Below are 27,538 nucleotides of genomic sequence, written 5' to 3'. Positions count from 1 at the left end.
CAAAACACAGCGATAAAACCTGCAAATTCCACGTTAATGGGATGGAGCCAGCCCCGAAGCCCAGCACCCACAGCACTGCTGTCACCCACGGAGTTAACCAGCACGGGGCTAACGCTCGCTATCTGCCCTGTGAACAAACAGGAAGGAATTGAAAAGATTTCAAAAGAGTTTTTTTTTTTCCTCCTTCTTTTTCCCTTCCCATTCGGTGGAAAGTATTTCTGCCCGCAGAACGCAAGATTCACAAAAATGTTGGCCAAACTTCCTCTCACCCCATCCAAACATGCTCCTTGCTCGGTGCTGAGCCGGCCGGGCTGAACAGGCCCACGTTTATCTGGGCAGGCAGCGCGGGGCCCTGCTGCTGGCAGCACGAGGTGTGCCAAGGAAAACCAGGGGCTCGGCGAGGTGAGTTTCCTTCCAGGCCGGAGCGAGGCCGTACGGCCTTCTATTAATTTCCTGCCTGCCTCTCCTGCACACGCAGGAGCACAACCAGCTCGCCCAACGCCTCCCAGCCCTGCACTGCACACGGATCTGCTCTGGCATCGCCGCTTTCTTTTGGCAGCAGCCTCAGCCTCTGTGATTCGGGATGTCACCGTATCCTGAAGCCTCAGGCTGCCTCCCCGTGCTCGGAGTGCTGCATGGGGGTGAGCCTAACCCGCTGCCCCCTGCACCGCTCGCCCTTGGGAAGGCTTTGCCACTTTGCTGGTCCAAAAGCAGATGTTGAGAAGGAACAGGAGGGAACTACGCATACAAAAAGTCTGATTTGAAACGCAACAAGCCGGCCGCATCGTAGTGCTGTGTAAAGCTGCATTTAAACCTGCCTCGTACCCTCCCCGCCCACAACCAGTACCTGTTTGTGTCTGCATAGCGCAGCGAACGTACAAGACTCACTGACGTTTCAGAGCTTTATTCCCTGGTAGTGTAACAAAAACAAAACAAAACAAAAAAAGAAACATTCATTCAAAACCAGAAGAGATTGTTCAAGTACCAAATTAGGGGCTTTTCCAAACTGAGCTGTGACACTGCTGCAGTGATGCTGCTGCCCGAGGCTGCGGAGCCAGTGTCAGGGCAGCCCCGTGTCACCAAGCCCTGCCACAGTCCCCATTACAGTTGCCTGGCATTGCAAAGGGCCAGAGGCTGCTTTTTGCCCAGCTATGATGAATCTGGGTAGGATTAAATAGGAGCGCTTTTCCTGACCGTGGCTTTCTGCTGTGAGACTCTTGCTTGCACGAGTGTCAGCGAGAAAAGGCTCAGGCCCAGCGCGTTACATGGAAAACTTCTCGCAGCTCTGCCACACCGAGAGACGGGTGGGAAGAGCATCTTGGGTTTGGCATAAGACAGAGGGCTGCACCGGGTCTGAACTCTGGACTGCAACTACCAGCGGTGCAAAGCAGCTGAGAATCATATATTAAAAAAAAAAAAAAAAGAAGAAGAAAAAAAGAACTACAAGCCCCAGATCTGGAGCATCCCCGCGTCGGGCAGTCACTGCGTTGCACAGCGCCGCGCAGCAACCTGAGTGTCTGTCGAGACACCCCTCTGCTTCCAGGCTGCTTCCTTCCGTTCTAAGCTCAAGCAGTAAAGAAACGAGTGGGAAAAGATTTGTGACTTACTAACTTCAGAAACATGGCACTCCTGGCTGATGTAACGGGGCCAATGGCAACTGTGGAAGTCGACCTGATTTCCCATCCATCCGAATACAAAATACTGACTCACCCCTGATCCCTGCAAATATACTTCAAAACAGATTAGAAGAAACTGTGCATATTAAGTTTCAACATTCCCACCCCCCCGCCCCCCTTTAACACTGTGCAAAAGTTACTTATTTAAGTCTACATATACATTTAACACAACGAGGGGCGACCCGCAGCCCGACACCAAGCGGCTGCCACGCCGGCAGGGCACTCCCCCCATTTCCTCCCGCCACTGCGACTCCTGAAACCGAAGCGTTCTTGCACCTTCCTGCTCTAAAAGCACTCAAGTCCCTTTGTTTTGCCTCTGCGTTCACATTTCCTGTATTTGTTCTAGGCTTAGCAGCTGGGTTTTGCACTAGGGTGTAATCCCGCACCCTGCTGCGGGACGCGAGGGGTTTTCTCCCCATCCTGGTGCTGCCGGAGCAGCAGGACCCAGCCCTCACCCTGTGGGTGACAGCAGCTGCCCGTGCCGGGCGGTTTTGTGCCCGTTTCACTTGCCATACGAGTGCAAAGCGGACATGAAAGGAATCTGTGCAATGGCACGTGAGGGTCGAGAGCAGCAGTGCTGGCAGCTGTGACTTCAGGTGCCTAAAAGCAAATGCGGAAAGGTGCAGAGGCAAAACAAACCCTCAGCAGAGGGCAAAGGAGCCGAGCGCACGCAGCGTGGGCTCCATCTGCCCCGCTTCAGAGGCCTGGGCAGAGCAGCCTCTAAGAAATCCTTCGGGATGGCTTTTGGCTCTGAGCACGTCGTTCACAGCGAATCCATCACCTGCCATCAGGGAGAGATCTCGGGGAGAGGGGCCAGAGCCTGAGCTCGCTCACACCACTGCGCGGCCGAGGCACCGCCAGACGCCAGCGGAATTACTCGGTGTTTACGTTGGCACGGCCGGGGCCGGAGCCTGCACCGAGACCTCACAGGATCAGTGGGATTCCTCTGCGGGGAAACCTCAGCCAGCCCCGCTTCCCTACCCCGCTGCTGTCAGTACCGTGAGGGTGTGCCGGGATTTACGAGCTTGGAAGCAGACCTGCGCTCGTCTAAACCAAACCCGAGGCCGAGCGCTATCTAAAAACGTGGCAGATGTGGAGTGCTTCAGCCAGTGTCCCTCTCACAAGAGCAGGGATCAGAAATTCGTGTCCCACCAGCTTCAAGAGGAGATGCCAGAGGCACAGAAAACACGCGCTCCTCTCGCACAGATTTTTCCACAGGAATTAGGCTCCTGGCTGTCACTTGTGCCTCTGAACTGCCTTCCCTCATGAGCACTGGGGCTGAGCCCAGCACCAGGGGCACGCCAGGTGCCCAGGGGTGTGAAAGCGACGGCTTTACAGCGACCAGATTAGAACTGCAAATTCTCCAAGAGGTAGGGCAAGGGTCGTTAAAAAGAAAAATTTCCACGTCTACACACAACAGAGGAATCCATTCCAGATTTTCACTACGAGCAAAGGCTACCTCTGGTTTTTTGTTTTTTCTTCCTTTCCTCAGGGAAGTGGGACAGAAGGACACCAGCAGATGCAGGTCACTCTGACACGGCAGCTTGCACGAGCTTCCTTCTCTCTCTCTCCAAGCTTTGGTTCAATCTTGTGGTGTTTCATTTCACGGAAAAGTGGCATCTACGGAGCTCCTTGCCAGCAGACTGCACTCCAGCTGATCGGAAAGTGCCTGGGAAGCGTCGGGGTCATTAGTGCAAAATAAAACATCTCACGGGCACGCCAGGCACCTGGACTCCCCTCCTGGCAATGGCCATCAGTGCTCCAGGCTTGTCATTTCCCTGCTTGCAAATTCAGGACATTCGGCTAAATAATACTTCTCGTGTAAACATTTGACACCAACAGGCCTGGCATTCCTCCCCAGGCATTACAGAAAAGCCACATTTAAACAGGAAATGAGCCACAGGGTCAGAAACAGGTCTAGAACATTCTCAGATCCGCGCGGCTGTCTGCTTCCTGTCCCGTACAATGGGTGCATTTCAAGGGGACCGCTTCCAGTAATGGGAACAAAAGTAACTTTCAAGGTTGCACACTGAACAATTAATTTGCCAGTTACGCTTTGATGCCAAGCGGCTCGGTTTGCCAAACTTAGCTCTTTTTCATTTCAGAAGCTTAAGGAATGGAAATAAGCTGCTCTGTATACTTTCCAGGGAGGGGATTTATCGGATGATTGTTACGCTCGACAAAGCCCAGGACTACCTGCTCCAGTACCTGACAGCAGCCCTGGCCAAAGGATGGGCCCCGACACCCAGTAACTGAGGAGCACGGCGCTCCTTCCTTCCCCTTTTGCACTACGTCCAAAACAGCTACAAGGGAATTCAGATTACACCGGTGTAAAATCTTGCTTGGCGGCAGTGGTGTGGAAGCTCAGGGTCTAGCTTGCAAAGAACAAATCGGAGGAGATCTCTGATTAGCTCACACGCTTCTATACAGCCAAAGTGGCGGCTCCTCAGGAAATAATTTGGTACAGTAAGCCATCCAGAAGCATTAGATTGCACCTACCTCTTTTACATCAAAATCAAGCATTAGGAGAGTCTGTCGTTGTTCAGCAAGAGAACAGCAACACGAGTGCAAGCTTCGTTCTAGTTTACATTCTGAAGCATCTTTAAAAACTGGAAACAGAATCCCAAGCTGAGGAACGGGAGGAAGGGAGGGGAGGAGGAAAAGAGGAGAGTGAGCAGTTACATCAGATCAGACAAATTTAGTGTTTTGAAGCCACACAATGTTTTAGCTTTTCCTTTTATTTGTTTCAAGTTTTGGTGTAGAAAGTATGTGCGGATGCTAACGCAACCTTCCCCGTAAGTGCTCAATCTAGCAACAAACAAAGTTTTGGTGTGTTCAATTTGGTTATAAACGTTTCCTTTAAGTGAAGACCTGTAGTGCCATTGAAACCAAAACTTTGTCACTGTTGGCAAAAAAATAAAGCGACTTTTCTTTACAAGCATTTTTCCATTTAAATAAAAACCTGAAGCTTTCCCGTAATTCCTTTGGTCTTCTCTCACCAAATTCCACGCTACCTCAAGACAAGCCCTCTTTTGGAAGTTCGGCTGAATCGCAGTGAAGCTGCTAAAATTAACAGAGAAGAATTGCTGTGGTAGAGTTTCCCCCCTAGTTTCTTGGGAGTTTAAGACTGAAAGACGTTACTGATGCCTCGAGCAGAGGCTTCGAATCGCCTCTGCTAGAACAAGAGAAAACAAAATCCAATTAGAAGTTCCACTGAAGGTGCCTGGCAAAAAATTATCTCCAGAAAACAATGTTTTGCTTCCAGTATTTTTGTATGCATTTTGTTGAGTTTATTCCCCTCATAAGGAAACACAAGTATCAGTGTAAAAGCACAGCTGAGCTTTTAAGGTAGCACCAGGACACCTACACCCAAGTTGTCGTCTTGTTGCTGCTAGGCCTCTTTTTGATTCACATTCACAGAATCACTTCTTGTGCAAAACAAGCAGTCTAAGGAGAAAGAATGCCCTCCAAGTTCTAATAAAAATCGTAGAAAAGAATCCAAGATAGCCAACACTTTCCTCCTCCCCAAAATTTATCTGCAAAGAGAGGGGGGCATCTGTGCGTAGACAGGGTAGGCAAGCCTGACATTTAGGGAATCGTTGTGTTGGACGAGGGACGTCTGCTGGTAGTGAAGAACCAAATCCTTAAGCGTGCTGTACAGGTTATATGGTTCTGCAAACCCGTAACCTCTTGGAGTGCTGTAGATCACACAGTGTTTCACTTCTCCATCAGCTCTGCAAGGAAAGAAAACAGGGGAGTTTGACATCAAAGAACAAACCCAAAGTGACAGTCTATTAACAATTAACTAAAGCAGCAACCTGCCAGTCACTAAATTACATAATGGAGGACCCAGTAGATGTGAGCGGAGGAGATTAACAGTCTGCGAAGAAACAGTGCTTCAGGGCGTGTGATTAAACACTCTTGCATAATAATCCACATAAGGAGGCTCTTCTATCCCAGCAGTACAATTCCCTGCTGCATTGTTCTCCAAACGTTTCTTGGAAAAAAAAAGTCAAGAGCTTAACCGTGAAGATAAGCACCTGAAGTCAGCAGCAGACCTTGTGCTCAGCTTCTTTGGAAACCTTTCCACTAAGTGCAGAAGCCAAAACCCACACGCTCTTCTACACAGTATTTCGTGAAATCCAGCACTAACCTTCAGTGTTCATTTTCTAATGTTGAGCATGGCATGGGTTCAAGCTGGTTCATTATCTGAAGTCATAGCGACTGAGTCCCTAACTTGGCAAAGCCTTTACTGGAACACAGTATTTCCAAAGCTGCTAGAATAACTTATCTGCCAAAAAGATCAAGTATTATGTAATCCCTGTGCTGGAGCCTTTTACAATCCAAGTCACATGTAGGAACAGGTTACGTTATGCCATCCCTTCACTATCTTGTAGCCTGATACCAACCAGGTGAACGTGCCTGGTGAACCTGTCACTCCAGTGACCGTGACAAACAGGTATCCTGACCCCAGCAGATCCTGCAGTTTTCGGTTACCTTGAGGTGACAGACCCTCACAGATTCCTTTCCCGGACTTGCTTTCAGATGCAATTAACCTCATGTGAAATACATCAGTGAAAGCCATTTTGCACTCAAGAACAGGCTTGAAGGATTTTTAGATAATGGAATCAGAGTATTTCTGACCTCCATTACAGCAGCATAAAACAAAGTGAAACACAAGAAATCAATGCAAGGCTGTGTGAATGTCAAAAACTACTGCTCACGAATTATGTCTCCTCTGAAGCATCACTGTTATCTTAAACACAGAAAACACCTGGAGTTTGGCATGTCTATAAATGAGAGCAGAAGACATTACAGCTTACAGCCCCTTTTTAATTCTTCCCATGTGCTCCTTTGGCACAGAACATGGGAGAATTTGGCCTTAATTTGCTTGTGACTGTAGAGCTTCAAGTGGGGATACTTCAGAATTTTGTACTGGTAATTGTGGTGTCCAAAGAGACTGCTTGGACTACAGGTACTGCACTTTCAAGGCAGATTTCTGCATCAACATTTCTACTGCGCTAGACATCCTGCAAACAAGCCACACATTTCAGTGGTAGGGCTAGAGTAAGCCTTGCTTTTGTTCTCTGGAATAAAGAGCTGTGGTAGAGATTCATGAATTGAACAGTTATAACAAAAGGGAAAATAGACTTACACCACAGAACAAGCATAACATCCTTTCTTGCTACTCTCTCGAATTAAAAATGCTCCATCAGGTTTCCCGCAGAGCAAGTCTTCTGCTTGGATGCGGTTGAGATCCCCAACAAACCAAGTTTTCTCGTCGTGATGTGGCAGGTTCTCATCTTCTTCATTCACAAAGTATGTGCTGAGAGAGGGAAAATTAGTTAACTTAGCCAGTGCATAGTAAAGAGTTAATAAACTGAGTGATTTATTTCTGTGGAAATCATTCAAAGGAATATAAAGCCACCCAAGCTGGGAGTCCAGGCTCCTAACAATCGTTTGGTATCTGCTGACAGCCTTTCATACTACAGGCTTCAACTCAGTACTTCATTGTTCCAACTTAGTTGTGATCCTAAACACTTCAGCAGAGCTGCTGCCTCACATGACATGCAGTTCCCCTACAGAATGCCTCCTTTGTCTGCAGTCCTTTACTGAGAAATCGGTGCTTCGCGTTACCAACCTCCACAAAAGATACCATTTATTAATGGAACAGTGCTCAGTGAAATCATATGTATGACACTTACTCATCAATGTTTTCATTTTTGATCCCCAGCCAGTCGTTTATTCGCTTCTGTCTCACCCCTTTGTGATTGAGCCATCTGCCAGAAGAAGAGAGCACTAGCATGTTACTTCAGAGTACGCATGGGGGTTTTCATATTGAGCAAGCTAAAGTTCAGACAAAAGATCCCACATAGAAACAGTCTGGAGCTTAGTTTGTTCTCCAGTAGCAAGAGCCACAGAAAGACCATAGATTCTATAAGAGAACTTCTGCTTCCTTCCGTACTCTTCTGTGATGACCCCTTTATTGGCACAGTAAAATACCTTAAGCACTGACAGAACTTTGGATATGAAAAGAAAATTGAATCCCCACTACCCTGATGGAAACAGTGATTAGTCAGGTTCCTCAGAGACACTATTTAGAGGTACAGGTCAGTCTTACTTACACAAGATACTGATCTCTGATTTTGCGGAGCTGAATTAGGTCAGGCTTGATACTGTTCATTTTCTTATCAGTCTCCCTGTTGTCCAGAGCTTGCTTCTTCAAATCCTGTTCCAGACGCATTTTACTGTCATGGATCTCGCCCAGGCGTGATTTTAATTTTTCATAGTTCATCATTATCCTGCAAATAAGCGTAGTATTCGAGCCATGAGGACAACCCAGCCTACAAGGGACTGAACCTTACCAGTAGCACTGCATGTAAGAGCCGTACTGTAACAGCACCTCCTCCCTTTGACTGCCACATCTTAACACGAACATTACTGGGAGAATGCCAGAAAAGTGCGAGACCACTTGCCAGAAGGCCTACCACCCCTTTGCAAAGTTTGAGCTTTCAGTTTACTTTCAACTATTTGGCAGAGCCACAGGAACAAATTATCTCAAGAAGTGTAAGCTAGAACAGATTCCTTCTTCTCCACCCTCAGGTTTACTTTCTGGTCTATCAGTTATGCAATCCCTCCACAGGTATTACTGCTAGCAAGTTTACAAATGCAGACTCCAATTACTGATTAAGAGCTACCAGGAAGTAAAGCTGCATGTCTCCTCATCCAGGATTAATTTGCAGGTTTCTACACTTCAGGAAAATAACATATTTCCCCTGCTAATTGATCCTTAGTCAGAATGAAGCAGCACCGTGGCACAATACGATTGTTACAGGTAACTGTTTTCAGCCTAAAAATCTCCCCAAGGCCACCCCACCATGATTCATAAAGCACTGTGTCTAGTTAGGCGTTATACTTGGCATTTCTTCAAAGTCCAGGTACAACCTTTTTTTGCTACTAACTTCAGAGAACGGCAAACTCAAACAAGGTCCTTACTGAATTTCTTGTAGGTGATTAATATCTACTGTCAAGTAATGGCAATTAAATATGAAGCTCCTTCAAAAGTGACTAAAACCGATTATGGACTATCAGATTTACCAGATCTATGTTCATTTTAATGCTGCACAGTTTACAAGTAAAGAGTTTTCTGAATTATATTCTGAGCATATCCAAATAAAACTGGGATAAGCAAATGAAATTATTTTCTGGTCCTGATCACAGTATCTTTATTAATGTGAAGTTAGAGGCAGAATAATCCAGAGATCTCTCACATCTCCTGCCTGCAATTTCCAGCAGAAGAGGAAGGAACCTTTACTGGAGGTTCAGAAACCTTGGGGAAATGTCTCAGTGACAATACTCAGTTTACATAGAGTTTTATATGATGCAATGTAGATAAACTTCATAGGAGTGCCAGTGTGGACACTAACTCTTCGTGGTAAGCAAACATGACTTGAGAGCCTACCGTTCAATTTCTTTGTCGTTCCCCTCTCTGCGAAATCGCTCAATGTATTCTTTGCTGTATCGCTCTTGGGAGTGGCACTGTTCCTCAAATATCTTAATAGTTTCATTAAACGCCTCAATTGCGGTCCTCTTCATCTGGATTTCCTATGTGAGGAAAAAGTCCTTCATCATTTGTTCATGAAACAGGCAACACAAGACTCCATTATGTTCCCTAAACTGACTGGGTGGATGAACCAGTCAGCCCCGAGTCAAAAGGTGATTAATCAGTTTAAAATTTAGACAAATGCCTGAGCAGCATCACAGAAGTACAGGGAAGACTTGCTCCTTGCATGTCTGGTGCCTCCTTCCCTCCAGATGATGCTCTCTGTTAGGCTGCAAACCCCTCAGAAATATTTTAGTCATATTTTCCATCTTAGCATGCAGGAAGACTGCCAGCAAACCTCCTGATGTATGAACTATCTTATGTTACAAGAATCAGTCCAAATACTGTATTCACACTTCCTTAATGCACAATATCTGGAATCTTATTTAAACTTGACTTCTCCCAGAACCTGGACAAACCCTTCTAAAATGCTCACTGCAGCATGGAGCAGCTGGAAATATTCAGCAGCCAAGGAAGAAGTCTGCAGTGTAAGGCTTGTAGGTGATGGCTTTCTCCATTCTCTACCTTACCTTAGGCAGCTCAGCTCCTATTCCTACCTTGTCCCACACCACAGCTCTCTGGCTATCAGCAACAAGTCATATTCACTGTGCTTCTGTCAACCTTCAAACCACCTTACAAATTTCCACAATTTACAAAGTTTCTTCTCTGTATTTTCAGATCTTGGATTGACTTTGCTAGCCACAGCAGGATAAAACCATTTTCTTTACTTTTTAGGTAACAAGAAACAGACTGTACAGATAGCTGAAGTGGAACTAACCTGTGATGTTCTGGTATATTCTTCGTACAATTTGTCGTACTCTTTACTCTTTTCCTGATACTGAGCGTGGTATTCTTGAAGCTTTTTACCTACTGCGTCTATGTTATCTTCTTTCACCAACTGATCCTGTACATACAAAAATCTATTAAGTCTTCAAACAAGCAGCTTTTCCTTAAGAATTTTCATTTGTCCACTTGTGTGTATTTGCATTTTACAGCTATTGCAGCATTTTTATCATCATGTTTCTATGGAACACACAAACATCACATGTAAATCCCTTTCTCCACACACTAAGTTCCACAGTTTACAGACAATGCAACTGGAACTATGAGAAACCAAGGACTATACCAAAATACTAAGCCTCTGAAAATACACTACAGCTTGGCTAGCATTCCTGTCCACTGTTAGAGAAAGAAGGAATTGAATTGCTTGGAATCTGAGGTTAAAGATTACAATTTTTTAAAAACACAGTCCTTTTTCCTTAGAGCAGGACAGTGTCTCAGGCTATGGAATAAAATATATGAAAATATTTTTGAAATATCTAGATGGCCATACATAGAACAAGCAGCTGCATGTGCTCATATGTGCTTCAAGAGCAACACTGTCTAGAGCAGTACCCTTTGGGTCCACAAGGGCTCAAAAAAAAGCCCAATAAAAAACTTCTCAGAGACTGAAGTCTGCTGCATGCTTGGGTTTCACTTCACTGTTGGACTGCTTGATAAAATGAAGCAGCAGCTTAAATGGAAGAACCATGACGATGAGCAAAGTGAGGTCAAATATGAAAACTCACTTTTTGCAAGTTTTCAAAAAAAGAACCTTTTACGAAAAAAAATGTTTACATAGAGAAAACAGAATAACATACTAGTTGCACTTATTTTCTTGTCTGCACTAATAGTTACTTGTGTCCTGTGAAGACCTTACCTGTTGGTACCGGGACACTGGATACATCAACTTCACATCAAGCTTCGGGTTATACTGAGCAAGAGACTCATTGCGGTAGTGGTTAATCAGTTCCACAACTGAATTAAATGTCAGTGGATCAGAAAAGCCGTATTTTCCATCCCGATGATAGATCTTTATCAGTTTATTGTTGCCACCCTTCCTGTAAAGCAGCACAGTCATTTAGAGGTTTTACTGCAAACCTCCCATCCCCTCCAACACTGGGGCTGCTAACAATGACACCAGTGAAGCTCCTGGGCAAGTCTTTGAAGCTGGACAGTTTAACATGCCCACCTTTATATGGTTCTCTATATGCTAGCAGGTATTAGGCACCTTAAGAGTCAATGCACACAGAATTATCAACAGCTATTATTTGAACGGGAGCAAAGCCCAAAGTAATTCTCTCCTTTTTTTTTTTTTTTTTTTTTTGCACTCACTCTGGAGCCAGCTTGCAATATTTACGACATGCCTTAGCCAGACTTTTTGAAAAGGAAAGGATGGATGCTGAAGGTTGAGTAAAGGAGCCATATTGAAACCAAATCAAAATTTCCTGCAATTCGGGGTCACTAACAGTATACATCTGAGCACACAGTCATGCGGTGATTAACAAGTTTTTTGAGTTATGGATGTTAGTACAGGATACATGAAACTAAACAAAATCTCCTGAAGATTACAACATGGTTGTAAGTTCAGGACTTTACATTATCCAGACTTATACATCCCAGCAGTTCCCACAAATACTGCTCATTTCTTCATTTTTTTTCCCCAACAGACTGTTTGGACAATATTCTGTCCTTGTACTCTCAGTTTTTGTTCCCAAAGACACCTGCATTCAGCAAAATAACCAACTCATGCCAGATCCTAGCATACAAGTCTTGAATGTCAAAACAGAAGTCAGAGCAGAATTTAAACTACACCCTTAGTAGGGGGTCACACTTGCCGTAAATCAACTGAATTTCAAGGCAAGAACAAATATCTGCCATATCACAGCAACTCCCCAAGGCGTGCTGCAGCAGCAGCAGCTTGTGTGTCTCAATTGTTTGCCTCTAACAGCCAGGCTTGAGAGCCTGGCAGAGGCAAGTGGCTGTACCGGCTGGGCAAGGCCCCAGCAGCTGGTCACATGAGGTCTGCTGCCTCACTGCTGTAGACGAGTTTAATGAAGAAAGGAGCATGGATCCAATTCAATATTTCCCAAACTTTAGATCAGAAAGCACGAGATACTCTTTTAACAAAGGCACTGTGTTCGGATCTCCAGAGCTGCATGCTGATGAGATATTCAACTCACTCCCATAAATTAAAGCCCCAGTTTATAAATACTTTATGCCTTAACAGTTCTGAAACTGTGAAGGTTTACTGAGGGGCTCCCTTCCCCAAGTCCTACTTCATCTATGGAGAGATCCTTACAGTACTGCTCAGCGAGAGGCAAGATTCGGTGCACAGAGCAGAACAGGCTATCAGACTGGCTGTTCATGGGCTCATTCTATGCTTACAACACCAGGCAAACATCTCTCAACTTGAGCCATGTCAGCTTTATATAGGCACTGCTGTCACTGGTCTAGCAACTAGTTAGTTGCTCAGGGTTTTACTGCCTGGATGACAACTGACCAGTGCTTACCGTAACGTCAGAGTGTAGTCTCCCTGCATCTTGGTCGATGCATCGCGCACCAGGAATGTTCCATCTGGCATGTCTCGTAATTTGTCATTTACTTCTTCCCTGGGGAGTGGAAAGGAAAACAAAAAGCGTTAGGGACGTGATCATCTTCACCAGAGTTACCGATACTGGGGCCAGTAACACCAGCATGCATAAGGAGTTCAGTCTTCAAAATATCATGCAGTCTTTCTTCACTCTCAGGCTCTCCAGTCTTCTAGGTCATCTAAAAGAAGTTTGAACTTGGGTAGTTACAGTAAAAAATAGCAGCTGCAGTCAACTGCAGCTTAGGAAGGAGTCTGTTTTTAAGCAACAGTAGCAGCTGTGTCTCAGAGTTCACAACCTTTCACTGTAATCTGCTCAGGTTTTAAAGTCCACACTGGAAACAGGTGCCCTTTGAGAAGCCAGCCCTGACCTCTTAAGAAATGGGCTCTAGCACCATCTCTCAAAGGTGCCCAGAGTTTAGCACAGTTCTACTCTCAAGAGACTCATTATTGGCTTAACCTTGATCTTATTTACAGCAGTTTGAAACCACTACAACCTCGCTAGCTTCGGTGCAACTTTTACTTATTTACAACTGAAGCAAAAGGAATACTCAGCCCAGAGCTTTACGCTAAATCCAGAAACTTGTTAGTGAAAGCCAGTGCCTACAAGCACTAAGAAAATGCTTTCAGTTGAAGAGTTAAGTGTCTTGACAGGTTTGAACATTTCACCCAGATTACATATCACGCTTTGTAAAGGCTCCCTCACAGGTTCTTAAGAGCACTAAGCGCTTTTTAATACAATCATTTGGAAACTAGAGTTTATCAGGTAGCCTCAGCATTATCTAAGTGAGGTAGGAAGCCTATTGGAATTTCACAAAGAAAAGCCAACAGTGGTTTTTTTGTTCAAATACTAAGGAACAAAAGTATTCTTACCAAATAGCCTCAGTTTTGACTTGGCTACCTGAAGAAAACCACTCTGTTAGTAAGACTGACTCCTAATGATTGGTGTGTGGATCAGCTTCCTTCTTGCGGAACGTTTTACAGATTAGGCCTGACTCTTTGAACAGATAAATGCAGTCCAAGGGCTTGGACTGCCTGCAACTTGCATCCTGGAGCTCAGGGCATGATTTTCAAGGCAGTGCTGGACTGAAGAACGTGGTTCCTGACCTGACAGCCCAATGCGATCTGTAGCTGGTGGCTGCCAAATTCAGGCCACGAACAATACCAGCTTTATGCGTGTGTGTATCACATTTTAATCTAATAGAGCCACTGCAAATGATTTGTGCTGCCTTCGCTCCTGCCATCACGTGCACTGGTAAACAAGGACCAAACCCACAGTCAATGAATTACCAGTACTGAGGTGTTGTAAACAAACCCTGCCGAGTGGGCTTTGTGATCAGGTTTCGCCACTCTGCTTTGATTTCATCTTAACAGAAAAATATCATTGCTCAGGCCCTTCAAAAACAAGATCTATGCAGGTTGGCTTTATAGAGATAAGGGTGGTACAATAAAGATATGAAAACTTTATTTCCCTTCTCAGAACCTCATTGAACTACTGCGGCAAACAGGCTGTTCTGGCCTTTATCTGACAGCGTTTCAAAGTATTATGTGCACAAGTTGGAGCAATTTCTGATCACAATCCCAGCTTGCTTGTGTCTTCCCTTACTGTTCCGAATCCTAAACTTTTCAGAAGCGTCTTAAGAGGGACAGAGTTGGATACTGCAGTTCTTTTATGCAATTAATTACATAAAAACCTGCACTTCGTTTTCTGAGCCTAACCCAAGCCATCTATTTTCCCGAGCACACAGAAAGGTGTTTCCTTAAGGGGCAAAACCTGATTTATTTGGTACATGTCTGTGCCATCTGCTATGGCTAGCTGGTGACAGTTAGCACTTTTAAGAACTATTTTTATACTACCGTGTAATAGAAATTAATACAGATGCAATTTTAACCAAATGTTCAAGAAACCCCAAATAAAAATGCTAGTCCTGTTATCCTGAACAAGCCTCCTACTGAAGGTTTGCTGAACTCCATGCACCCCAGCACCACAGGCTTAGAAAACCTTATTAGCCAGCACACTCTGAAGCACTTTTTTCTTTTTTTTTTTTTTTTTTTTTCCTTTTTAAAGAGTTTGTGTATCTGGAGAAAGTTAAAAACCCAAAATAACTGTCACCAGGACCGACAATATCCGTACCAGAACAGTAATTTAAACGCAAGTCTTGAGTCCAGTTGAATGCTCTAGCATTTAGGTGCTCTGCCAAGCATAGTCCTGAAGCACTTCCATCCTGCAAAACGCTGTCTAAAATAGGCACGTTCTTTTTCTCCCGAAGCCTAACAGGTTCATTCTATTTTTAGTAGTAAATATTGCTTACCTGGAGATGTCCCCCCAGTACCACTCTGCTTCCTGCAGAGAGAAACTGGAATTGTCCTTTATTCCATTTGTATTGACCGGAGTCATTGGCTTGGGGGGCTTTGGAGGAAGAGCTGAAAAGGAAGAACAGATTAAAGACAGGTAAGCAGGGGGAAACAATCACTGCAACGTTAGGAAATATGACAGTGAAAAAGTGACACATTCTTAATTAAGTGGAATTCTTAATTTTTAAGGAGTTTTGAAATCATTTGCTGCAGTGTGATCCGAGATTTCCCAGCACTCAAACCAAACGTGTTTGAGGAATATGGGGAAGGCGTAAGGGGAAGCACAAGTTTTTGTGAAAAGGAAGGCTGGCTCAGGCATGACTACAAGCGCAATCCCTGCCTAAACCTCCAAAACCAAGTCACAAAGGCGTATTGTGTTTGACAGCCACAGCCTGCAGGGCTATGGAAAAGCTGCAGTTGCTAAGGCATCACCAATCCTTATGGCAACCCGGGAGAGCAAACAGGTGAGCTCTCCATCAGAGGGCAAAATGCTGCTGGCGAGAGAAGTGCTGGCTGGGCATCAGCATGTCCATCTCAGGCCCGAGGTTCGTATTCCCTGCGGGATTTGTTCAGGCTCCCCGTTAGGAACAGAAGCTGTGACTCTCTGGATAGGTACTCATGGGAAAAGGGACATCAGCCCATTGTTAGTGGCAGCACCTCCTTACACAGTGGAAATGTTTGACGCAGGAAAGAGGGTGCTACACATCCCCCGGTGTAGGCCCAGTGCATTCCTGCCTGGAATTCCCCTATCTGAGACCCATGCAACCAAGCTTTTACTTTTGTTCTTAAAATACGTTACACAACGTAAGGGCATAAAACCCACTCCGGCTTTTTCCACCTGGTCAATTTTTGCAGCTATGCAAACAACTTTATCACGATCCTAAGTCCTGCAGCAGGATTATTTCAGCAGCCAGAGGCACGCTGCTGTGTCTGGCAGCACAAAGGCATTACGCTCTTTTCTTCAGGGAAGGTATCTCGAGTGCCCTCCTCTGCTGAAGTTCTCTTCCCGATGCCACTGCTGAAACTAAGCGTTTTTGAGGCATTTCAGGGGATAAGCGAGTGTTTTGCAGGGACAGGTAGCATCTGAATTCAGAGGCAGCAAGCAACTACTCAGAGATCTGCCGACACGTTCCACGTGAGATGCTGAGCGTCTGTGCCCCAGCCCCACAGCCACCAGCGGGGCCGATGTGCGCTGACAAGAGCCACCCTTCAGGTGCACGCAACCCCGGCGTACGAGCAGAAACACAAATAAAATGAGCAGAAAGAAGAGTTTCATCCCCAGCCCCAGTGCTTAGCACCGAGAGGTGTGCTGCTTGGCACCAGCCATCTGCTCACCTCCCGGCCACACCTCCCACATTAAAGAAGAGAAAACACCGCTTCAACTGCAGCTCCAAACGCCATTTCATCTTGAATATCCAGCACAGTAACTTCACTGTTCTCAGACAAACCAGGAGATACTTTAATCGAGCCAATCTAAACTAAATCTGAACCTTGACCCAGACATTTGCACCCTGGGGCTGCTGACCAAACACCTGATTCAGATAGCAGCATTCATGCTGCGGTGCGGGGCAGTGCGGCCCAGCATACAGGTTCCTTTTATGGGGCGAGCTGGGAGCTTTCAGGTGTGCACAGATCTAGTGAGGCAATAACTGGGCTTGTTATAAAAGGAAGGTGAAAACCTTCGGATCCAGTGAAGTCGCTTCCTGGTCGGGAGGCTTCGTTTACTCCCAGCTCAACCACTGCAGCTGTTTGTGCAGCACGGAGCACTCGGATAAAGTGCCATTGAGAGCAGGGGACGGGTCTCACCCTCCTTTGCTTGAAGATCTCAGCCTGGACCTGCAGTTTTACTTACGGAGCCCTGCGTTGCTCCATCTCCCCCACTCACAGCTCCTGAATCCAAAGGGTCTTCAAGTCCTTCCTCCTCCCCACCTCGCTTTTGGGGGTTGCTGCTCTACACCCTCTAAGCAAGCAGTAAGACAAGCAGTCATTGCGAGTATCACCACTATCTGCACACTAATAAATCTGAGTTACGAAACCTTCAGATGTTTATTTACTCCAGACTCTTTTGTAGATTCTGAATCATCAGCAAGTCCATGAAAAACTATGTAAAAAAAAAAAAAAAAAAAAGCACACAACCATGTAGAGAGTTCTTTAAAACAACACCAGAACCAGCAATGATTTCACTGGGTCTTGCAAATTAAGGCTTGGACCAAAAATCTCAAGGTATTTTACTGTGTAAGAGCCTGTTTTACGCTGGTAATAGGAGCTTTCCAGAAGAGGCTTTCAAGTATTCTCTAAGGTACTTGAATACTTCTCTAGCCCTTCTTGTAAGATTAAGTCTTGCTCCTTTATACACTGTGGAATTATTTAGCAGCTTTGTTAGAGCTCGCTCCAAAGCACCGGGCACAGAGACGCAAACTAACAAGGACCAGGAAGGTAAGGAACAAGAGCTTGGTGTATGGACACAGAGCACTAGACATCTCGCCAAGTGTCCTTACTACAGGCGGGTCTTCTTTTCCTGAATAGGTGGGTATCAGTTCTCGATACCACAGCTGCCTGCAGAACCCTATTCTGCAGAGGAAACTGGAAGGAAATTCTTCAGGGAGAAGAACAAGGCTTGGACCAGTTCCTGTAAAACCTGACTCATGGAAGCCAGTCTTCTTTTCACAATAGACTTTTAAAAAATGCTTTTAATAGCTTGCACATTTTAAAAATACAAAAGGTGGATACTCAGTTTCCAGAGAGCCGTGGATATCATTCTTTACTTTCAGTACTTTGAGCTCTTAGAATAGCAATAGGTTTTTTCCTCTCCTGGCTACAGAGGCAGGCCCTTTATTGCTCTGCCCAGTAAGCTAACGTGCCCATTCGTTTCAGTGTTTCTGACACGTGCACATCCCTGCTAGGAGAAACCCCAACATGTTTCTGTGAGAAATGACGAAGAGCCTTAAAGAGTCTTCCATATTTTGATTTAAATTTAAAAAATGCAGTTTGATGTACTTTGCGTGATGCACATCAGAGAGCTAAAAATCCTACCATAAAGAAGGCTGGCCTGAAGTCAACAGAAACGCTTCTGAGAGCAGCCCTGTTCCTTTCCCTGTCGCCGGGTCCAACTGTGATCTAGTCGCAGGCACAATCCCAACACATCTCCAAAGGAGCCGCGATCACAGCCAGCTCTCCTGGTGGTTCTCCTTTCTCTTGGGAGAGAAAGAAGGCTGACCTGAAGTGCTTACCAGCACAATGGGGCTATTTGTTCCATTAAAGAACTGACTGTGAGCTCCAGAAACACAAACATCCCGCCCTCACCCATGTCTTCGGGACTGCTTTACCACAGGGACCTTCCCAAACCCCAAAGGCCACAGGGACACCTGCAGCGCCTCGGGGCGATCCCAAGGGCTGGTGCTGTGACAGGGCCTCTGTGTGCGAGCCACCACCTCTGGGCTTGCTTTCTTTAGCCCTCTCCAGCTTCCCCGAGCAGCCTAGCTTGAGCTAAATCCCAATCCCACATCAGTGTGACTGAAAAGGGGGAAAGGAGCAAGCTGGCTGGAGGCAGGGCCTGCTCCTCAGGCAGCTTCAGCCCTGCGGCTCCTCAGGGAGCCAGGCCGAGCCACTGGGCCTTGCTCAGGGAACGTTTGTCATGTTTCCTTGGCTGTACAGAATTGCTTTTTTTAAAAAAGGCCACTCAAGGTTTAACAGACACGACTCCCTGATATGTAAACCACCTCCAACACCGAGGCAACAAAGGGAGCTGGCAAGCACCTGAAGTTTAGCGCTGGTGGATTTTTATTTTTTAAATGAAGGCTACACCAACAGGCTGCACCGATCCCGAATTTAACTTCAGTGAAGTACACTGTGACTTCCACAATATACGGACTTTTCCCAGTTAGGCTTTTAATCAAAAACCTCACAAGCGTGCATGATTGAAGAGCCACCGAGCCCTGTGTGTGCGTTTTCAATGGCACTAATTCAGGAGGAATGAAAAACAAGAATGCCTGGGGTCTCCAAGTGCTACATCCCAAAGAGCAGCGAGTCAGGCAGTATTTGTGTACGAGATAAACCTGCCAGTTAATTAAACTCTCATCTGCAGTTTTAAGACAGATGCCACTTAGTCTAAGCACGTCTCCGTAACTTAACTCTTTTCTTCTAGTATTTTCCAAGGGCTGCGGGCCAGATAAGTAAAAGCTCAGCAGGTTTAAACGCAGGATTAACTCCATCTCAGCGTTACAAATAACCGCAACCATCAAACACTGTGATACAGTCAATTTTAAGTCACTCAGCACTTCCACCAGATTGTTTAGTAACCTTCTTTCTGAAGTGTTCAATCTGCTCTCCCTCCACATTGTGACAAGCAGGTAACAGATCAGAGCATTTTTAAGACAGGTACCCGGTTGCAGAAAGGCTGACATACAGTAAATACCCTACAGACCGTAATATAAAGCTCTGGAAAGTGTCATTACTATGGAAACGTGCAAGTAATCCATGGTTAGACCAGCTAACATTTTAATGACACAGTCCTCAAGGACAAAGATTTCCCTTTGGAGGGATAGATGAGGACTTGGAGTGAAATGAAGGCCGGCTTTTTAATGCATTTATTATTTTTTAAGTAAAAATCCCCCCAATCTTTAACCTTTCTCTTTAGTCTTACTCAATTTCTCCAACACTTCCAAGGCAAAGACTCAAAATGTTCCTCTCCCCCAGCAGTCCTGTACTCGCCGCTGTTACACAAGGTCCCCTCAAGCCAGTTACAACTCGAGAATAAAAGGCAACGCTGAACAAAGGTGCTTTTTGCACCTCACTTCAGTGAAATTGTGTACTCTGAGCGCAAGCAAGAGGACGGCACTGGGCTTTTGTTGAGATTTCCAGCTGACAAAGAGGAGAACCACGCGCACCTGCTGACAGCAGCTCAGCCTCCACCGCTGACAGGTACCTTATCTCGGCAGCTGCACATCCCCGCCTGTCAGTTCTCCTGCCAAGACCCCTTTTTTTCCAAGCCCGGTGTCCTTCCAAGCTGCCCTTCCCCAAAGGGCAGCAAACACGCACTGGAAACTCCTCAAGGGATGGAGAAGGAAGCTACTCGATCACATTACTGCTGGCCACAGAACCTCATGCACGCTCGCATTTTTTGCTCTACTCCCCCAAAACAGGCAGGACGCCAGAGACTAAAACATATTCAGAGAACTGAAGTCTTTCAATATCTCATTACAGAAAACAGCAGACAAGTTGGCAGAAAGCCAGGCAGGTTTCCAACAAAAACACTCCCATTATAGCTTTGCTTGTGTTTCTGTGAACTTTCATAAAAACCAACACCTTTAAGAAATATTTCAGTTTTGATTAATTGGCTTTTTTGATAAAGATCTGTTTTGTTTGAAAACTCCCCAGCTATCCAGTTCTCTCCCACACCTCCCAACCACGGTTTCTCCTCCACGCAGCCTGCCAAACTTCTGGTGCTCTTGGTTCTTCGTGAGGATCCGCAGCTACTGCACAGGTTAAAGATTACCCGGTACGGGACACCTGCAGAAGGGGGTGTGAAGGAAAGGAGGCTGGCTCAAGCTCAGAATTATCTCCTGGCATTTTATAAGCACCTATCATTGCTCACATGGAAGAAATGGAGGATGCTCACTGTCAGATGAATGATTTTGGGATCTTTGGCTTCTCTATTATAAAGTAGCACAGCGTTTCCTTTTTGTTCAACCCTTTGCATGAAGTTGCAATGCCAAAAACGCCCCAATTTCCCGATTATTTTCACTGCTCAATGAAAAAATGGATTAGTTTTCAACCCAAACCATTGTGTAACAGCTGCAAAGCTCCAGCAGTGGCAGGACTTCCACAACCAACAGGGCTGAGACGACTGTCCCAAAGTCGACATGAGGAGGATGAAAAGGACAAGCCTTCTTTACCTTAGCAAGCATAGTTAGCACTACAAATCTGCAATGTTTGATAGAAACAACTGTACTTTATAGTATCCCATGTCAGATCTCGAAGACCACAGTAGGAAAGTGGATAGAAAATGAAGCAGCAAGTAAATCCTCCTCATTGCTTCTGAACTAAAGCAGTTCCTCATCCGTCTTCACAGACGAAGCACCACGGCATGTTTTCTATCCCTCCACGGGTAGGGCCTTCAAATAACTGTTAAAATACTCTTTGGTCACTCTATCCAGATAGATTTTGGGTAAGAATAAGGAAAGGAGAGCATTTTTGCATAAGCATAGACCTACAGGGACAGAGAACGAAGACCTAGCCTTTCGTGGTGGATGATGGACAATGAGGTTGCCCTGTGTTGACACACTACAGCTAGGAGGCCTACCAAAGCCCACAGAAAACGTCACCTCACATGAAAGAGAAGGCTGGGGCTGTTATCCCCAGCGACTTCAAAGACCAACCATCTATCCAGATGGCAGCACCAAGGGGAGAAATTGGTTCTCACTGGAGAACAGAAATGATTTGGTGCTAGTGAGAAGTTAGCCGCACATGAGCCTTCTTAAAATAATAATAATACAGCTGTAAATACATGTGACTCTTGCTGCTCTAAGCAGCATTTTTTTTTTCACTTTACCACTAGCTTAGATCTTTGACAGCAGTATGTAAAAATGTTTCTCATTCAGTACCTGTCCTTGCCATCTGTCAAACTGTTTTCTATAGTTACCAAAACAGAGAGGTTTCAACACCACCATCATTTTTATTTTTTTTCCAAGAACCTTGTTCCCTAAGGAACTTGCATCAAGGCAGAAGTCCCAGCCCATGGACTGCTGTGCAGGGCCCTCAGCAGAAGCTGAGCCTCAGCGAAGGCACGGAGCTGCCACCCCTGCCCAGCAGGGCTCAGATCTCAGTCACTGCTCACACTTGATTCAACCACCTCATACAACTGCACTGTGATCTTCAAAGTATTTTAATGAAATCCCTTCCACAGCAGCAGTCTGACTTCTTGCCTTCTCCCCAAACTGATCAATGAGCCTGTACCACACCCTTCTCAACAGAAAGGTTGAAGCATTCGTCTCATGGATTCACTCTTCCTTAAATCCTTCAAGAGACTCTGAGGAGACAGGAGGTGAATCAGTGAAGATGACACAAAATGCAGCCTACTAATTTGACGCCTGGGAGTAGTTCCCCAGAGGGCCAACAATCTACCTTCCTATAACTCCACGGGATGATGCAGCACCAGCACTGACAACCTTGGAAATTTAATTGCAATGTATGGATTCCTGCCGCAACAGACAACGGAATTTACATACACAGTACGTCAATGAACTTCTCCTCATCTCACCTTTAAAATATTTTCCTAGGGCAGGTGACGGAGTCTAAGCCTTATTGCCCACACTCAAGGCCTGTGTTTCTTTGTTATAACAATTTTCTCCAGAGCAGCAGCTCTTTTTATTTATTTTTTTTAAGGGTTGGATGAAAGGAAGGAAAAAATTCCTCCAAAAGCAAAGATGATCAGATGTAACATTGGATTTTAGTGACTACAGAGGCTAAAACTTGAGGTAAGGTTAGGGAAAGAAAAAAAAATTAAAAAAAAATAAAGGCTCCTGTGGATTTTTCCTTTCATGGGGAAGATGTGGAAAGTAACAGAGAGCGAGTGGTAGCTAGCAGGAGGAAACAGGAAGTTTATGCTTTGAAGGAGAAACCTGACCTGAAGTACTAGAGCCCCAAAGTGATGCCAACCCAAAGCTGAAGTTACTCCGTAGTGAAAAGAACAAACAGACGAAGGGAATACAGATTGATGGCTTTGATTTGTCCAAACCCACAAGTTTCTGTGCTGAGAAACACGGCGTTTTTCAAGCCTTTCCTAAATAACCATGTGTCAGCTAGAGAGGTATCTGATTTTAGAAGCAATAACATACACACGAACTATCATTAAAATAACATTTTTCCAGTTCATGAAAACCGGGCGAACGCTGGAAGCAGTCACAGGTTGAAGTATTTGAAGTATTTCGGCTCCTCTTTCAAAAGGAGCGCCGGATGGAAGGTGGCCAGCTCGGTGTGCTGCTGGACTCGAAGCCAGAGAAGAACCGGGATCCTGATCAGCCACAGCAAAGCTTGGGAGCACACAGGGCTCTGGCACCAGGACTGCCCAGGCAGCTGCTGGATGCCCAGCAGGGCAGCTGGGGTCCCCCTGGAAAGGGCTACAAGAGGAATGGCTCAGTCTTTGCTTCTTTTGAACGGTGTGGATTTTTCTAAGCTCCCTGTATGCAGCCACTTCTCGGCAGAAGTGCACTGGAGGAGCTTAAAGCACTGGAAGATATGCACTAAAGCACTGCAAAACCTTTGGCTGTGGAGTGGAGGGCACAGCAAAACTGAAGGACAATCGGAAGGGTCTCTTTAGAAGAGGTAACATCCGCTCACATTGTTTGGGGACCTGGCACCGGCTCCTGCGCTGTAGTTTAGATTATGTGGAGAAAGGAGTTCTTGCTTACTTGGCTATTGTGCAGATTTTAACCTGTCAGAAGAAATGAGATAAAAAGCAGAAGAAAAAAGAAAATCTGACTCATTTCCATAGGGGCACTTAGAACACAAGCAGAGCCCGCTCTTTAAGCATTACTCAGCAACCTACTTTACACAAACGAGTTTCCAAAAAATGCAGCTGGAGCACACCGATTGCCTTCACAGACCCCGAGTTGTAGGGCGACCTGTTCCAACACAGACACGGCCTTTTTGACAGCAACAAAACCTAACCTTTAACGTTTACGGGGAGATGCTGAGAGAAGTTTTCTTTATGCTGCTGCCTCCAGCACTCTCCAGCTCTCTGCCCAAGAGGTGCCTCAGCAAGCAGCCAGCACGCGGTGCTGTGAGGCACTCCACTGCTTCCAGTAAGGGCGCAGATGTGCACGACCAACTATCCCGCTCCGTTTTCCCAAGCTGTAGAGCAAAGACAAGCCTGAATGGCTTCGTTCTGGAATAAGATACCACGCAGGCAATGGGAAGACAGAATTCGACTCTGCTGCTTGGGAAAATGATATTCCCCGAAGGAAACTCCAAGAAGAGCCTTCTCCTTTTAAGCTCGAAGGAAGCACCACGGCGATTAACTCTTGTCAGGCTTCGTAATGAGATACAGGATTGTTCAGAACAATGCAGAAATAACATTTGCTGGGACTAGAGCAGGTCTGGCTTTCAAACAAGTGGTGAAAAGCTTGGTTTCTTCTCAGAACATTGTTCCATTTTTTAGTTTGCATCAATCTACAACTTTCCAGAAGACGCACTCAAACAACCCCCTTCAGTAACCTTCCCCTCTACAAACATTCCTATATCATCCGAAAGCCAACTGATAAACAAAATGTCAGCCTTTACAGGCAGGCTCTCTACCATCTCAAGCAAGGAATCATTTCATTTTTATTAATGACGTTATTTTTTGCATTTTTATATTTAACTGAAAGCTGATGAGTGATATTCTTTAACAGGTAGAGCCATCAATATGAAAAGAAAAGAATGTAAAAGCAAGCCTGAAAATGCAATCAGAAATTAAATATGGTTATGGCAGTCATTAAATGAAAGGGCCAGCAGAGAAGTTTAGGTATAACAAAAATGGGATCTGTGCATTTCATGTCACTTTCCCTACAGGAGCTGAGGCTCTCTTTCAAACCATTTCCCAGGATCTCCAGAATGTGACTGAACTTTATTTGTTCCTTCTGCTACCCCAAAACAGTCACCACAGACTCCATTTTCTGCAAAAAGGCAACTCATCCTCCAGCATCCATGCTCTCGGAAGCCTGACCTTCAGCAGGACTTCAGCTTGCAGCGAAGGCAGCTGCTGCTGGGGCGCTGCGGTGTCGATGGCACGCCTCGCAGAACTACTCCCATTTTCAAGATGTGTGAGAGCAGAACTTCTCTTTGATAAGCTTCTGGAGTCAGCTCAGATAAGCTGAAGGACAATACTGACAACGCTATTAAAATCTGCATCTGTTCTCCCACTGGAGAACCAGCGAGGCGTAGATGTGCTGCATTACCTGCAGCTGGCTGCTGCCTGCCACCAGCCCGAGCCGAGAAGCCACGTTTGGTTTCTGCTCTGACATCGATAATGACACAGCACCACTCAGAGCCACGCTAACACTGCCCCTCAGGTCAGAGCCCTGTGTTTTCCAAATTACCATTACAGTATCGGGCCCCTAAAACAAGGGTTGTCAAATTATATAGGAGAAGAAAATAGGAACTCTGAGGAATAAATACTTGCTCTCCCTTGAATACTCGTCTCACTCATACAATGGCAGTGCTGCTTTTGCAAAGCAGATGAACCTAAGCAGCCTGGAGATTATTCTTGCCCTCTCCCCACCTTGATTATTAAAAGATTTTGTAATAGCAGCATTGTTACAGCTGTAACAGGAGACAGGGAAGAGTGATACTCTTGAAAAAGCCAGCTGAGTCAAGTTATAAACGCAGTCAGCCACGCTTGGCCCAAGAGCCCTCAGCAAGGCAGTTCTCCTACAGCTTCAGGACAAACACTTCTCTTACCTGCTCGCAGACAGACAGAGCCCATGCGGCATTAGTGAGCCTACTCTGAACTTGTGGTTCTCTCCATAATCCACACAAACGAAACTAACCTCTAATTTGTAGTTGAGCCAAGTATCCTTGCCGACATCTCTATCTGAAATCCCTGCGGAACACTCGCACTGATTTTCATCCAACTGTGACAAAATGTATTCAGTGATTACACATTTTGTCATCAACGCAACTGATAACACACCCCGGATCTACAGAGGGAAAGGGAAAGGCATGATTTAGTCCTGCTAATTAGGTAGCGATGCTTTAGGTACTCTGGTAGCTTTGGCAGTCAATTCTCTGCTCCAAACTTAACTTCTGGCAGCAACAACTTTTTGCAGACCTGAACAGATGTCGTAACAAGAAAATAAACTCAATCCAATAACCTATTTCCTTGTCTTTTCAGATAACAAGTCCCACAGCAAGAGCAAACATGGGAATGAACCACTGTCAGTTTCCTAATGCCAGCCTGTGATGCTGTTCTGGCCACAATATTTTAAAGGAATCCTGATGAGAAAGTTCAGCAGCTATGTTAGCTACCTGCAAGCTGTGGATCTCATTTTTATTGTGGACACAGGAAATTATTTAGCTGCCTATGTGTAGATCCTACCTACTATCAGTGATGCTTTTTATTACACCAGAAGAAGCACAAGTAGAAGTATTAGGTACTCCTAAGGACACCTGATTGCCCCTGCTGGTTGTCGGTGCTCTCCTCACTAAGGCACGTTTTGCAGGGCTGACAGACGTGGCTCTGCAGTCCCACTCCTCTTTGTAGGAAACGGCCCCGCTGCTGTGTTTAGGATGGGTTGAAAGCTAACAGCCTGCAGAGCTTTTGGCCGGGACAGAGTTAATTTTCTTCCCAGTAGCTCCTCTGGTGCTATGTTTTGAGCTCGTGATGAAAACCAGTGCTGATTAACGCCCCGATGTGCTGGCTGCTGCTGACCAGCCCTCGCATGGTGTCAAGGTCTCTTCCTCTTCTCACGCCGCCCTGCCGGGAGGAGGCCGGGGTGTGCAGGAAGCCGGGAGGGGACGCAGCGGAAAGCTGGCCCCGGCTGACCACAGGGATGTTCCACGGGACGCCGTGCTCAGCAATAAAGCTGGGGGACGTTGGCTTACGGTGTTTGTCTTCCCTGGGAACTGCTCCTCGTGCTCCATCAGCTCTGCCTTCCTGGAAGCGGCCGGACATCTGCCTGCTGATGGGAAGCTGAGGCTGAACGCACGACCTGATCGCCGAGGGGGCCCCAAGCCGTGTGGTTTCACAGAGCATGAGACAATGCTCCGAGATGTGTGGTTTAACTCTCAGGTTGCCCTCCGTGGAGTCAGGAGTTGGGTTAGATAATCCTCACAGGTGCTTTCCAACTCAAGGTATTCTCTGATTGTGCACGCTCCCTATTTTTCTTTGCTCACATGCACGGCTTTTGCTTCCCCTCTTAAACCGCCTTTATCTCAACCCACGAGTTTCCTAACCTTCTGGATTCGCTCCCCCATCCCACCCTGGCAGAGCGCGAGCGAATCCTTCTTGGCACCCAACGTAGGGCTCGAAGGGTTTGAGATAATGACAGGTTCAATTGGAGTGCACTAGACGGAGTTTATAGATGTTATCTCTGTTTAGCTATTAATTGGCAGGCTCTTGTGCTTGCCGCAGGGCTCGCTTCCTTACTGCATCCGAGAGCCCAGTGCTTGTTAGGAGCTGCTTTCTGCTTCTGCTGTAGTCTTTATCATCTCCCCCTGCTGTGCTGGGAACGCTTTGATAACAGCGATGGCCAGGCACCTGGGCTGACAGCTGGCCAGGCTGGAAAGCCAGCGTGACCCCGAGTCAGAGAGACTGTGGGTAAGTCCCTGTTGGTGCACGAACGTCCCAAAAAGTCTGTGACCACGGCCCAGGATGCATGTTACAGGAATTGCTACAGCAGGAACCACTCACACCAGAGGCTGAGCCTCGCAAGAAGCAGTGCTAGTGCAGCAGTGACTTAACATGAGCTGGCTCTGGCACCTGGTAACTCCACGCACAGACAGAGCCTCAGTCACAGA

At 46.0% G+C, this 27,538-nt stretch overlaps 1 protein-coding gene across 2 annotated transcripts in view; it reads right to left on the bottom strand.

Moving 5' to 3' along the window:
* Nucleotides 1-4,393: 4,393 nt before the first annotated feature.
* The window catches only part of LOC116491758 (phosphatidylinositol 3-kinase regulatory subunit gamma), a 51,891-nt gene continuing 28,746 nt past the window's right edge, over nt 4,394-27,538 (bottom strand). For both annotated transcript variants that reach the window (XM_032192008.1, XM_032192009.1), the window contains 9 exons: nt 15,001-15,112; nt 12,612-12,710; nt 10,979-11,159; nt 10,058-10,183; nt 9,139-9,281; nt 7,802-7,978; nt 7,382-7,456; nt 6,832-7,002; nt 4,394-5,410 (listed from right to left, as the gene is read on the bottom strand). In XM_032192008.1, the coding sequence (XP_032047899.1) occupies nt 5,209-5,410; nt 6,832-7,002; nt 7,382-7,456; nt 7,802-7,978; nt 9,139-9,281; nt 10,058-10,183; nt 10,979-11,159; nt 12,612-12,710; nt 15,001-15,112 (1,286 nt within the window). In that variant the 3' untranslated portion in view covers nt 4,394-5,208. The remainder of the gene's footprint in view (nt 5,411-6,831; nt 7,003-7,381; nt 7,457-7,801; nt 7,979-9,138; nt 9,282-10,057; nt 10,184-10,978; nt 11,160-12,611; nt 12,711-15,000; nt 15,113-27,538) is intronic.

The sequence above is a fragment of the Aythya fuligula genome, chromosome 8 (genome assembly GCF_009819795.1).
Source record: "Aythya fuligula isolate bAytFul2 chromosome 8, bAytFul2.pri, whole genome shotgun sequence".
Taxonomy (NCBI): Eukaryota; Metazoa; Chordata; class Aves; order Anseriformes; family Anatidae; genus Aythya; species Aythya fuligula.
The sequence above is the reverse complement of the archived record's forward strand: the minus strand, read 5'-3'. Positions and strand labels throughout refer to the sequence as shown.